The sequence below is a fragment of the Phytophthora sojae genome, assembly GCF_000149755.1.
Source record: "Phytophthora sojae unplaced genomic scaffold PHYSOscaffold_5, whole genome shotgun sequence".
Lineage (NCBI taxonomy): Eukaryota > Oomycota > Peronosporomycetes > Peronosporales > Peronosporaceae > Phytophthora > Phytophthora sojae.
In genome coordinates, this window is record NW_009258119.1 from 2959126 (window position 1) to 2972264 (window position 13139).

The 13139-nt window shown below is 58.2% G+C and overlaps 1 protein-coding gene across 1 annotated transcript; it reads left to right on the forward strand.

Moving 5' to 3' along the window:
• Window positions 1-6024: 6024 nt before the first annotated feature.
• PHYSODRAFT_333515 (hypothetical protein) lies at window positions 6025-9411 on the forward strand (the record flags this gene model as incomplete). Its single annotated transcript, XM_009530701.1, has 4 exons — window positions 6025-6096; window positions 6176-6715; window positions 6798-6923; window positions 6997-9411. 4 exons carry the CDS (start codon window positions 6025-6027, stop codon window positions 9409-9411), a joined length of 3153 nt encoding a protein of 1050 aa, XP_009528996.1.
• Between the last annotated feature and the right edge of the window lie 3728 nt (window positions 9412-13139).

The window sequence follows — 13139 nt, forward strand, 5'->3', positions numbered from 1 at the left end:
GTACACTCGCTGGAAGAGGGCCTCTCGTTCGAGTTCACCGAAGTGCCTGGTTCCGCCGAGCTTCCGAGGGGGCCCTCCGGCCCGCCCGTGAGTGTGCCGCCCGTGCAACTCGTGCCTTACTCTTCCTCCCCGGTGCAGACGCCTTCAAGCGGAGTGGCTGTTGTATCGTTGCCTGGATCTGCTGACCTTGCTGCAACTCCGTCCGCTTTGTCGCTTCCTGCCTCGGTTCCGTTCCCGACTCGTGTCCGGTGGGTTCCTCCCTCGACCAGCGTGCCGAGCGCGGCTGTGGTGACATCGACTGCCGGCGCCGGAGGACAACCGGGTTCCTCTGCTCCCGATCCGGCGCTTGCTACAACGCATGCTGTGATTGCGCCGAGCTCAACGGCTGGAGTCTCGGCTGCGGGTACAATCAACAGCTCCGCTGCGATTCCGCCTCGGGTTTCGCAGTCTTCTCCGGGTTGGCCGCTCACCGGCTCTTGGCATGTACTCGTTCCCGGTTTGCCAATCAAGCCCAGAGTCGTCGTGGCCCGTCAGGGGTGGCGTCGACTGTAGTCACCCCAATACCGAGCACTACGTCGGTGGCCTCGACCCGGCCAGCGATTCCTCCGAGCTCAGCTGGGATGACTTCTCCATCGGGTCGCCCTTTACGCTCCACTGCGGCTACTGCCCGAGTGTTGAGCGCTCACTGCTTGGATCTGTTAGAGACTCCTGACTATCTCGTCCTCCGGTCCGCTCGGCGTAGCTCCTCCTCTGGCTCGTCGGGCTCGGCTCTTGGATTAAATGCTCCTGGAACCTCAGCACATCCGCTGTCTGTGTCCGAGAGTTCTGAGTCTGAGGCTGACGACCCTGGATCTGCTGACGAGCTCAGTTCGGCCGACGCTGACGCATCTCGCCGGGATTCGTTAGCTTCTGCGCTCCCACCTCCGCACGGGAAGCTCCAGAGCTACATGGCTGCTCCTCGTTCCGTCCAGCGAGTCAGGTGGCTCAGACTCGCCGCCGAGTTCCATGAAGCAGAGCGGTAAGGGCAAGCGCAAGCGGAGGCGCAAGCACAAGCACAAGCACAAGCACAAACACAAACACAAGTCGAAGTCCAAGTCCAAGTCAGCAGGGTCAAAGAAGTCGAAGAGGTCTGCGTCTCCGGACTCGGCTAAGGACCCCCGCCCGTCCAAGCGTCAGAGAGGTTCGACTGGGGACTCGGCCGGCGGCCCAGCCGGGGTTTCAGTCGCTTCCAGCTCAACCAGCAACTCGGCTGGAAGCGCTGGTATCCCATCGAGCTCAGATGTTTCGCCGTCGCCTATTTCTGCTGGTCCAGCTTCAACCCTGTCGGTGCCTATCGTGACCGCTCACGGCGCTGGCGCCCACGTTCTCCCTCAGTTGCCTGCAGCTTTACGCTATTCGCTCGCTCAGCTGCGCACTCGAGCACGCCAGGCGGTCGGCCGAGATGCCCGGATCACTCCCCAGCTAGCTCAGCTGCGTGACATCCGCTTCGTTCATTACGGGTCTCGGCGGTGCTGGGAGGCTATCCTCAGCCATCAAACAGCCCAAGTTACTGTGGATGACGCGTCGGGAAAGGGCAGCGTGCCGGTTACGCTCTGTTCCCTTACTGGGATTAAAGCGTTCGCGGACGTCTACCATCCGGACCACCCGGCTCAGCGGCTTCTTCGTTTGCTTCCCAAGACTCCAATCTTCTTCTCCCCTCAAGTCCTCGACGATGCCAAGCGCCGATTGGCGAACTCGGTGAAGTCGATGACCTTGATGGAGCGTCTCGCAGAAGTGTTCGTGAAGATCCGTGGGGGGGGGGGGGCTCCGGACTCGGTTTGTGACAAAGAGGGTCCCACCAAGTTCTTCGTAGCACTGTTAGAGCGGTGTCACTGGATGGTCGAGTCGAGCGTGCTGATGGGGCTCCATCCGGCTTTTCACACAGGGCTCCCGTATCACGTGATAGCCGAGATGTATGACACGTGGGTGTTGTACAAGTTGGCTCGCAAGCGTCGGGGTGATGCCCTCCGAAGTCTCATGGCTATCCTGCCGGACGACCTGTTCACTGCAGTGATGAAACTTCTCGGCGGGCTTGCTGCCCCGGAAATCGATGCGGAGCTCTTCTTCGAGCCGTCGGTCCCGTTGTATCCGCTGGTCAATCTCGCTTAGATTCCCGCGGGCAGAGACTGGTGTGCTGAAGCCGAGTGCATAGATGACTCTGATCCTTGGAGAGCTTGGTGGCTGACTGACCCGGCGACCCATCCGCACAACACGTGCTTCCGGACTCGCAACTTGGAGTTCATGGTTTTCGCTCCTGCTGGGGTCGACCCGCGTATCGTCGAGGATGCTATCGAGGAGGACGTGGATCTCGACGAGCCAGCTCCACTCCAGATTTCGTCGAGTGCTCCAGTCCCAGCCAACCGAGCTGGGTTTCACATCTTTCAAGGTTGTGAAGTCGGCGAACTCGGCTGGGCTGCTGGTGATGTGGATTCGATGGCTCCGCTGATCGGGTCGCCCAACCTGTGCGACCCTTCTCCGACAGCGTCCCTCTTTGGTCCGGCGTCGCCTAGGTCTCCAGCTGAGTCGAGTGCAGGATCGCGTGTCCCTCTGGCTAGTGACTCGGCTATTCCGACCTCAAGCTCAGCGGACTCGGCTGCGCAGACCGCAGAAGCAGCGAATAGCTCGACCGGCTCGGCTACGAGCACTGGAGGTTCGATTGGTCTTTTCGCAGCGGCTGCTGCTACCGTCGTGTCTTCTGCCGCGCATTCACAGGGTTCTTCGTCTCCGTAACTTGCGGCTCAGCCGCCGAGCTCTTCTTCCTTTCCCATCCTTCTTCGGCGTAATTCATGTAATGTATGCAATTTGACGCAGTAGCTTCCTTCGCCTCAACTCAGCCTGCTGTCTTCACGGAGTTGGCGGGTTCATCATTTTGGTGCAATAGCTTTAATCCTCGTCTGCAACTCGCACCATTTGCAGACGGTTTTCACGCTTCTTCTGCCGTAAGTAGTCGAACAATAATCCACCACACGACAAATTCGACAGCGGCTCCCAGGTTGGCTCATCATAGCCGACCCACTTGACCTTGAACTTCCGCTGAGTTCTGGAGGTGCTCGTAGAGAGCGGCAACTCGTCGTCCAGGATGGCTTCGACTTCGTATTCGTTCATCACTTCATCAGGCTCCCAGCTATCTTCAGGAAGGAGTTCCTCGTCAAAGTCGAGACGATCCGACTCGGCTAAATCGGCTACTACCCTAGTTGTCGGTCGCTCGCCGAGTCCCGTGACTGCCTTCAGACGTGACACATGTACCACAGGGTAGAAACGGTATCCGCTCTTGTCCGGATGTTCGAGCTCGTAAGCAAACTCCTCCACCTTCTTCTTCACTCGGAATGGTCCATGCCATCGATGTGCCAACTTCTTGGTCAAGCCAGGTCTGACTCGTTCCATGAACAGCCAGACTTGGTCACCTTCCTTGAATAGCGACTTCCTCGACTCGGCTATCTCGTCACCTACCTCAGTCGACTCGGCTGCTCCCTCGGGTGAGTTCGCTGGGGTGTCCGTCCCTTCCTCTCCGGTTGGACAGCTCTCTGCTCGACTCGGCTGAGTCCGTCATTGTGTTCCTTCGCTCTCCGTTACTTCTCCTTCAACTGGAACTCGGCCGCAAGCTTCAAAGCCACCTCTCTCTGTCGGTTTGCTTCCCTGCGCCATTCGGCTGCCCCCGTTGAGTCAGCTGAGTTGCCCCTGCCGAGCCTGACTGACTCGGTCATCGCCTTGAGTGTAGACCGAGCGTCCCATCCGTGTACCAGGTAGACCGTGGTCTCCCGCCTAGTCGAGTCTCTAGAATTGTTGATGGCATGGACGAGCTTCTCGGCTACATCATCCCAGTCGGCTTGGAGAGGGTCTTCCACGTACACACGCACAGTCTGGATCATGGTCTTCACTGAGTGTTCTTGCTGACCGTTGGCTTGTGGTCGGTAACTCAGCGTCGCTCTCGACTTGGACTGCATCATCTCCGAGAACTTCTGGAACACTTCACTCATGAACCGGGGCTCTCTGTCGTGGCGTACCAGTGATGGAGCTCCAAACCTCCGGAACACGTTCTCTTCGAAGGCCTTCGCTACCTCAAGTGCCCCAGTCTCACTCATCGTCTTAGCAATCACGAACCCGGTGAAGTGGTCTTGAAACAACAGGAGTGCAGTATTGCCCCGCCGAGTCTTCGGCAGTGGTATGACAAAGTCCATCGATACCACGTGGAACGGTCGCTCGGGCACCACGTTGCCGGGTGAATAGCCCTTCAGGTGCGGTTTGCTCTTACTGGTACTGCAGTCTTCGCACGCTTGGACATGTTTGACCACGTCTGCGTACAACCCAATCCAGTAGTAGTCGGCTCTGACCCTGTGGTATGTCCGCACGATCCCTTGGTTGCCTCCCTCGATGCAGTTGCGGCAGTTCTGCAGGATCTTGTCTATCATGGTCGTCGGAACCACCACTCGAAGGGATAAGCCCAGTTCGCCGAGTTCGCCAGGTGGTCTGGCCTTGCCTTGTCGGTACAGTAGCCCGTCTTCGCTGAGGACAAACTCATCGACAACTTTCCCAGCGTTGTGAGCTCGGCGATGTGTGAACTGCGCATAATCCCCTCTCAGGTAGGTCTTCAGGTCGGCCCATCGTTGTTCCTCGTCCTGGGCTCTTGCTATTCGTAGGCGGCGCTCAGCTTGGACCACTACCGGATCGATGTCCATGGCGTTGGGCTCCCGGGCTTCTCCGAGCTTGGCTACCAGCTCAGCTGGGTTCGCTGGTGGTGCTGCGCTACCGAACTCGGCTTCTCCCGTCACCCGCTGTCTAGCGGGCGGAGGTCGGCTATCTCGTTCAAAGTGATTACGTTCAGCCTCCTCATTCGTAGCTGGGTTCGGGACTGAGTGTTTTGCTGCTTCGTCTTCGAAACGGACTCGGCGAACTTGACTCCTTGTCATGGCAGCCATCTTAACACCCTCAGCCGAGGTTGCTGCCGAGTCCGTGTCCATGTGTGGTGTGGTAATTCCACTAAAATCCTCCTCTACCAAAAGGTATTAGAGACACCAACAACACGCTAACCCGCAAAGGTAAGCGCTTATTGGATCAACACCTGAAGACCAGGAACGATCCCTTACACCGGGTCGGTTGCAAGCGCCTCTGTGCACCTTAGGTTGTCTTCGGTCAACCCAAAAACCTGTACCACTAGCCACGAGCTAAGGCTAGGATACTATGTAGCGCTTTCGGGCAACTCCACTGCAGTCCCTCAGAAAGGAAGGGTACCGGCGTGTTAGGCCTTATACAGGGGGACCAAGGCAAAACCTCGGTAGGTAGACTAATACACTCAGGGATACTCTAATCCCACAAATATATACCGAACGATACTCTAATACCGTTCCTGCCTCTCCGGCCACGCCAACTCTTGGCGCTGCCAAGGAAACTCTCGGTCAATGTACGATAAGCTCCCCGACAGGCATCCACACGCAGCCGAGCGTGTCCAGGCACAACAATAAGCTAGCTACCCTTACCGAAGTCGGACTTGACCCTTGTTGGCTTTGGGGGAAGACTGTCTTTTTATTACTGAGTTGTCTGAGGCCCTGGGGGCCTCGTTCTGGTCATCCTATGATGAGTCCTATGTCCCTATACAAATATCTAGTGTGAACGATCGCAATAAGGCGATTCCGGACACATCAAATGACGACCGCGGCTACACTAATAAGTGCGGCCGAAGTACGTAACTAAATGCATCTGTACCTAAAAGTGGGTACCATGAAGCCTCGATCGGGGTTCTATTAGGACCCGACGAGGCTTCGGCCACTGCCTGTCACTCTACCGAGGATAATGTCATCATCCAATCAGAAGCAGCCATCTCCGTCTCTCGCTTGACCTCGCCTTGATCGCCCCTTGATTGAACTTGATTGTCGGGCTGGCGGGTCAACAGCGTTGGAAACTGCCACTTTCCAATACCACAACTGCCCCCGCCTCGTCACGAGCCTCCCACGCTGGTGAGCGTCTAGGCGTCCTCAGTTCATCGACTCCATGGCTCCTCCGTCGCGTGCATTCGCCGACGCGGCTGCCGCTGCTCTTCGGGCTCTCCAGTGCTCCGGACCGGTACGTTCGTCGCTCCCGCTGCTCCTCACTGTCATTCGGATCCTCGTTGTTGACTCCATCTCATTCTTGATCATCTCAGGGAGCTGTTGATGTCGCCACCGACACTTCGGGTCGTCGTCCGGCGCGCCAGGCTCGTTCGGCGGGTGCCCCCGCCCCTATCGCCGCTGGTGCTGTGCCCCCAGCCCCGGCCGCGCCTGCAGGTGACCCTACGCTCATTCCTGCCGCCTCCGGGACCTCGGTCGACCCTCCACCGGCTCCTCCAAGTAGTCCTGAGTCTGCTGCTGGGGCGACCGAGACTCCCTCGCCGGCAGTTCCCAGTGAAGAGGCTCCCGACTCGCCGCCGACACCGCCGCCAAGCGCCAGCGCTCCACCGTCGCCAACTCCCGCGCCTTCGGTCATGTTGGCAACTCGCGGGGCGTCGGTGGGGGGCGAGGCAGCTGTAGGGGGTCGCGCCGGAGCTGGTGCTGGCCCGGCCGAGGTTCCTCCGACAGCGGTCGTCTTGGGCGAGCAACAGATGCTGGAACTCGCTCGTCTCGTCGTGGGTGTTGTCCCTTCACCTCCAGCTCGAGTCAACGCTGCTCTCGACCACAGCCTGCAAGCTGCTACTAACGTCGGTGAGGTGCTGGCTGCTGCCGGTGCTCCTCCGCGTCTCCCTCTTGCGGAGGCTGATGAACTGGTGGCCCTCCGCCGCGAGAAGGCAGGCAGAGCTCTCCAACGCCAAAGATAAACTCGCTGAAGAGATGAACCTGCGGACCAAGTCGGACTACTTCCTCGTCTCGGCCAACTCCGAGTGCGACCAAGCTCTGGACCTCGACCAGGACATGCGCGTCCAGCTCAGCAACGCCAGCGCTCTGTTGATGCAAGCGAACGCGACCATCGCTCACCGCTGACGTCACTCAGTCGTTGGAGAAGCAGACGCTCGTTGCTGAGGCCGATTCGGCCGCTGCTGTACGTCGGAACACCCAGCTCCACGAGCGTATAAGTGCAAGCCTCGTTACCTACAACACTCAGTTAGAGAGGCTTCGGAAGCAGTTGGCCGACCGCGACCGAGCAAACGTCATCCCTGCACGCATTCAAGCGTTGACGGACGAGAACAACAGCTTGCGGCGAGCGAATTCTATCCTTCGTCGGCACTCGGCAGCACACGGACTCGACGTCGACACCTTGGTCCTGGCCTCAGCCGGCATCTCCGCCGCAGAGATTGATTGGAATCTTCTCGGGCTATCCCCACCGACAGTCACTGTCGAGAGTCCACGCCATGACGAACCCTCGTCAGAGGAGGGAGAGGAGTCCAAGACGACCGACGTGCCGATGGCTGAGTCCACCGAGGCTACGTCCGCTCCCGCTGCTTCGGTGGGCGCTTCTGCTGGTTCCCCGGTCTCCACCGAGTCGTCATCGCGCAAGCGGGGTCGGCAAACCGAGTCTGCTTCCGTCGGGAATACGGCATCCCAGCCTCCTCCTCACAAACGCTTCGACAGACCGTCAGTCGACCTGAGGGCCAGGGCTGCAGCGGCCGCCGCACCATCTAGTCCTCGTTCTGCATCAGGAGAGATTTCCCCGCCTCCTCGGTCGATGGTGCGTCCTCCAACGACGGCTCGCTCAAGCTGGTTGAAGTCTCAGCCTCTCCCGTACGAACACTCAGACGTCCCCTTGTATCCGCGGCTGGCCAGTCGCGCCTCGCCTCCCTCGCCAGCCCCAGCCCAGCAGCAGGAATCGTCTGACGTGGAGTTTGGAGGGGGTATGAGTCCTAGCGACACTTCACAAGATGACCTTGAGCCCGGCGAGATTCCGGGGGTGTCGGCCAGCGCTCAGGGTGTTCAAGGTTCTGCTACCGAGCCTTCCGGTACTGTCATCGAGGTTCCATCCGAGGTTTCGCCTTCGGCGGCGACTTCCGTTCCTTCACCAGTCCCGTCTGGTACAGCCGTCGTTGGCCGTGCCCCTCGAGAATCGGCTGCTGGGGTCACCGAGGGCTCTGGCGGCCCGCCAGACCGTTCACCTAGCGGTGAGTCGCCTCATGAGTCCGAGACTTCCGAGGACCGCGCAGCGTTGTTCCTGGCGATGTTCGGCCCCGACGAAAGAGAGGAAACCTCGGTGGCGCAACCTGTCGCTCCATCGGAGGCTCCTTCTCCTCTGGTTGCCGCGACCGGGGTTCCTGTAGCTTCACAAGCGGCCACCGTGCCACTCCCGAGTCGACTCCACACTCGGTCGGCCTCTGTTTACGCTCGGGCGATGGTAACAGCAACGGTGACAGCTTCACAGTGGGCTGGACCTGCGTCGATTGCCCCAGCAGTGGTTGACGCTTCCGACGTAGCTCCTGGATTGCGGAAGCTCAGTGGTCTTGCTACCCTGTTCTTGGAGCCGGGTTTCACGGCACCCGGAGCGTCGGAATGCTGGCATCTCATCCAAAACGCCAGTGTCCCCCTCGTCTTCGAGGACGACTTGGTCGCCCCCAGTTCAGTGGATGGAATCGTGGAGTTTGGCTTGTGGACGGATCCTGCTCACCCCTTCCAAGTGTTGCGCCAGCTTTTCCCAGACGAGCTTTATTTGATCGATACGACGGGTTTTCCATCCTCGGTGGCTATATCCCGTCGTGCAACTGGTCGGGCCCTTCTCGTTCGCCTATGGCGGCAGGGGTACTCCTACCACTCCACCGAGAGGGGCGACCTTGGTTTCGCCTTGTGGGAGCGTCGCCACTGGATTAGGGGTAAAGCTGTCAAGGCGTATATCGACAACCTCGTCAGCACCCTCGGTCAGCGCAACGTGCAAGTCCTAGCGCTTCGACAAGCGTGGTCCAAGTACCACGGAGAGCGCAGTTATCGTGCAGATCGCTTGCGAGACCAGATGCTCCACAAGGTGTGGAATGGGGCCATTACGTACGACGGACAACCTCCACAGCGCCGCACCGAGGATTTGCTGGAGCCGTCGTACCTGCAATACTCGTTCGAGGTGATGGAGTGGGTCCCCACTACCGACGACTGGGCCTCCGAGGTGGCGGACGTGGATGCCCGCGAGCCGTGGCGTAACTGTTGGTTTCAAGCGCCGGCAGACCACCCCTACAACACGGCTTTCGCCCCTTGCAACGACGTCCCGTTGTTTGTCCCCAACGGATCGACTCGGGAAACCGTGGCGTCATCGGTCGTGGTCGAATCTTCTCTGCGGACTTCGATGGTGGTCGCTCCATGGGTGGCCGAGTTCGCAAACGCTCGTCGTTCTCGCTCTCCAAGCCCCGATGAGGAGACGAAGGAGTTGGGTGAAGCTTCTTCTGCCGCCGGGTCAAGTCTGGGCGTGTTGGCTCAGGCTGTGATGGAGATTTAGCCTCATTAGGCCCCCCGCCAGCTTCACGGTTTCGTTCACGTTCTTTTCCAATGTCGACCGAGGTCCGTGGCGCTTTAGGCGACGCTGCATGTGCTATCCCAATCCAAAATAACGTCATGTTGTTCGTTCCATTTCATAATCTTTTCTCGCGTCAACGCACATCGCATTCAATACTCGGTCGCGGTTCCCAGAGCTTCTTCTCTGCCCTCGACCGCTGTGGCTGCCTCAAACGAGGCTTGGTTCGTAGCTGCGGCAGCCGGGCTTCGTCTTGTCTCCCTGCAAGAAGATCGGGCTTATGCTCGTTGAAGACCGGACTTAATTCGCGGGAGACCTGGCGTACTTACGCTAGCTCCGTTGCGTGTATGTTTTCGCATGACAGCCCAATTTTGACAACTGTACACCCGGTCTGCTGCGGGTATCCGGTGTCGACAGCTTGCATACCCATTTCATCATCAACTCCATACTCAACCACGAAGTCGAGTGCACTTGTTCGTGCTACTTCCATGGCAATCACTGCGTCCGAAGCCTCGGTCGCCCTCCCATTTGCTTCATCATCACTTGTTTCGCCTGTTGAGGGTTTGACCGAGGCTTGCTTGCGTCTTCCGTTGTCCCTGGCTCCATTCCGATATCTCCATTCCATCGTGACTCGTTCGCTTAACACGTAACATGCAGATTCCAGTAACTTTCTTCGTCTGTCACTGCGAGCTGGATAGCCCTCGCAGGCAGTTCAATCATCATCTCCAGTAGCCTCGTTCGTCTGACATCGCGGGCTGGATTGCCCCCGCGAGCAGTTCAATCCTCGTTGGGGCGCAGAATTACTCCTCGTCGGCCACTTGGACCATTTGCAAACGTCGGTCGCTTCGCTTCCGGCGTAGGTAATCGTACAGGAGGCCACCGCACGAGAGATTGGACGCTGGTTCCCATGTCGGCTCGTCATAGCCGACCCCCTTCACCTTGAACTCTCGGAGGGCCCGGTGAGTTCTCGTTGACAACGGTGTCCGGTCATCGAGGATAGCCTCGACTTCATACTCGCCGTCCAGGCGGTCCGGCTCAAAACTGTCTTCAGGCAGTAATTCCTCGTCGAAGTCAAGACGAGTGTCTTCGGTGACCTCACGAGCCAAACGAACCCTCGGTCGGCCTTCGAACTCGTCCACTGACTTGAGCCGTGAAACATGCACCACCGGGTAGAACCGGTATCCACTTCGGTCGGGTAATTCCAACTCACACGCAAATTCGTCGACCTTCTTCTTCACGCGGAACGGTCCGTGCCACCGATGGGCTAGTTTCTTGGTCAGTCCTGGTCGGACCTGCTCTATGTACAGCCACACTCTTCTCCCGGGCTGCAAAGAAAACCTCGTTCTCGTCACTGCAGCTCTACTATGGTCAGGGGAACTCGGTGCCCGGTCGACCGACGTTCTATTCTCGTTGACGCCTGCCATGACTTCCTTCTCCTTCCTGCCAAGCGACGCATTGTGCTCTTCAGCTCTCCGAGCCTTTTCCGCGGCTTGGTACTCCTTGGCCATCCTCAGGGCGATTTCCTGCTGTCGGTTGACCTCTCAGCGCCATGCTAGCGCGTCAGTGTGGCTACCGAAGCCTCGTTTGAGTGACGAGACATTGCCTTGAGTGTCGACTGTGCATCCCACCCATGAACGAGGTAAAACGGAGTTTCCTTCCTCGTCGTATCACGGAGCTATTGATGGCGAAGATCAGTCTTTCGGCGATCTCGTCCCAATCCTGCTGCAGTGAGTCTTCAGCGTATACGCGGACTGACTGCATGATCGTCTTCACCGATCTCTCCTGCTGGCCGTTGGCCTGCGGGCGGTAGCTCAGGGTCGCTCTCGACCGAGACTGCATCATTTCCGCGAAGGCTTGGAAGACCTCGCTCATAAATCGAGGATCTCGGTCATGACGGATCAAGGACGGTGCTCCAAAACGTCGGTAGACACACTCCTCGAAAGCTTGCGCAACGAGTAAGGCGGTAGTGTCAGACATGGCTTTGCCCATCACGAATCCCGTGAACGAGCATTGGAATAGCAGGAGAGCCGTGTTGCCACGGCGACTCTTCGGTAGCGGTATCACGAAGTCCATAGAGACTAGTTGGAAGGGTCTCTCGGCTAGGATGTTCCCTGGCGAGTACCCGCGGAACTGAGGTCGGCTCTTACTTGAACTGCAGTCAGGGCACGACTTAACGTGTTTCTCCACATCGGCATACTGGCCGATCCAGTAATTGTCTCTCGCCGCTCGATGTAGCGTACGGGTAATAACTTGATGACCGCCTTCAAGTGAGTCATGACAGCTTTGCAGGACCTCTTGGATCATCGTTGTGGGCACCCCAAGTCTCATCTTCAACTCGGCTTGCTCGCCGTCACTTGAGCGACGGCTCGTTCTTGTGTAATATAGCACATCGTCCTCGCTCAACACAAATTGGTCCGCCATTTTCCATGCATCTCGTGCTGCTCTGTATCCAATCTTCGCATCAACTCCCCGAAGCACTGCCTTCAGATTCGACTACCGTAACTCTTCATCTTGAGCGGAGGCGATTCTCCTTCGGTGTTCTTCCTGTACTACCAGCGGGTCAATGTCTTCTGCGTTCGGTGGGCCTGGTGACGTGTCGGCACGCAGCGGTGAAGCTTCTGCTTCATTCTGAGACTCGTTCGGCACACCATTGGCTTCTACTCGGTGAGATGCGTCTCCCTGATCGGTGACCGAGACTTCATATGCAAACCGGACGTGTTTCTCCTTTGCTCTCGTTTGACGTCTGGTCATCACAGCTACGTGTCCGGGTTCAGTCTCGTTCTGCCGTCTGCGGTCGGTTTCTCTTCGCACAAAATCGAAAAAAAGCTTGCTACGAGGTTTGGCAGAAGCTACCACGGCCCATACTGTGTTGGCCGAGGGTATGTCCTCGACGACGCAACCGTCAGCAGCCTCGTAGATGACTTCAGCGATACGGTTCAGCTTCATCAGCTCTAATACTCGGTTGTCCGACGATACCATCGTAGACTCCTTGCACTCGAGAGTCCCGCTTGCCAGAGAATCGGCCGCAGCGTTAAACTCTCTAACCACATGCAGGTACTTCACCGACCGAAGCTTGGCCGTGAGTTCTTGGTGGTGCTGAGTTGTTGCAGCAATGACTCCTTCCGACAGGCTATCACACCTAGGGCTTGCTGGATCGCGAGCCTCGAGTCGCCAACGACAACTAGATCGTCGGCTCCATGCTGTAATGCAGCAGCGACGCCGTTGTTCATCCCGGTGTACTCAGCGAGGTTGACCGTGGTGTTCTCGAGGTAAGCGCTCGCAGCAAGCACTACTGTCCACTCTGGTAGCTTCCATAGTATCCACGAGCAACTGCCGTATCCACCATTCTTCTCGGTTTTCGCAGACCCGTTAAACGACATAACGAAGCCTCGGTAGGACCGCGGTAGGCGTGCGTAGAGCAGATGCGGGTCCAAACGAGCAGTTGGTGACCCTCGTGTCCGGGGTGTGACGAACGCCAGTGACTTATCCAAGTCAACGAAGATCGTCAAGCCGGCTTGAAGTAGCTGAGCAAACGAACAGTCGGTTTCTTTGACTCGTTCGACCAACAGGTGCCACGGCGACAGCAAGACGGCGAACTGGGTAGCCCGACCGAATAATGTCTTGGACTTGCGGACCCAGTCGAGTGTCGAAAACCGAGTGTAGACCCGGATTCGCTGTCCAACGAGTTGAGTATAACACACCTTCAGTATCAG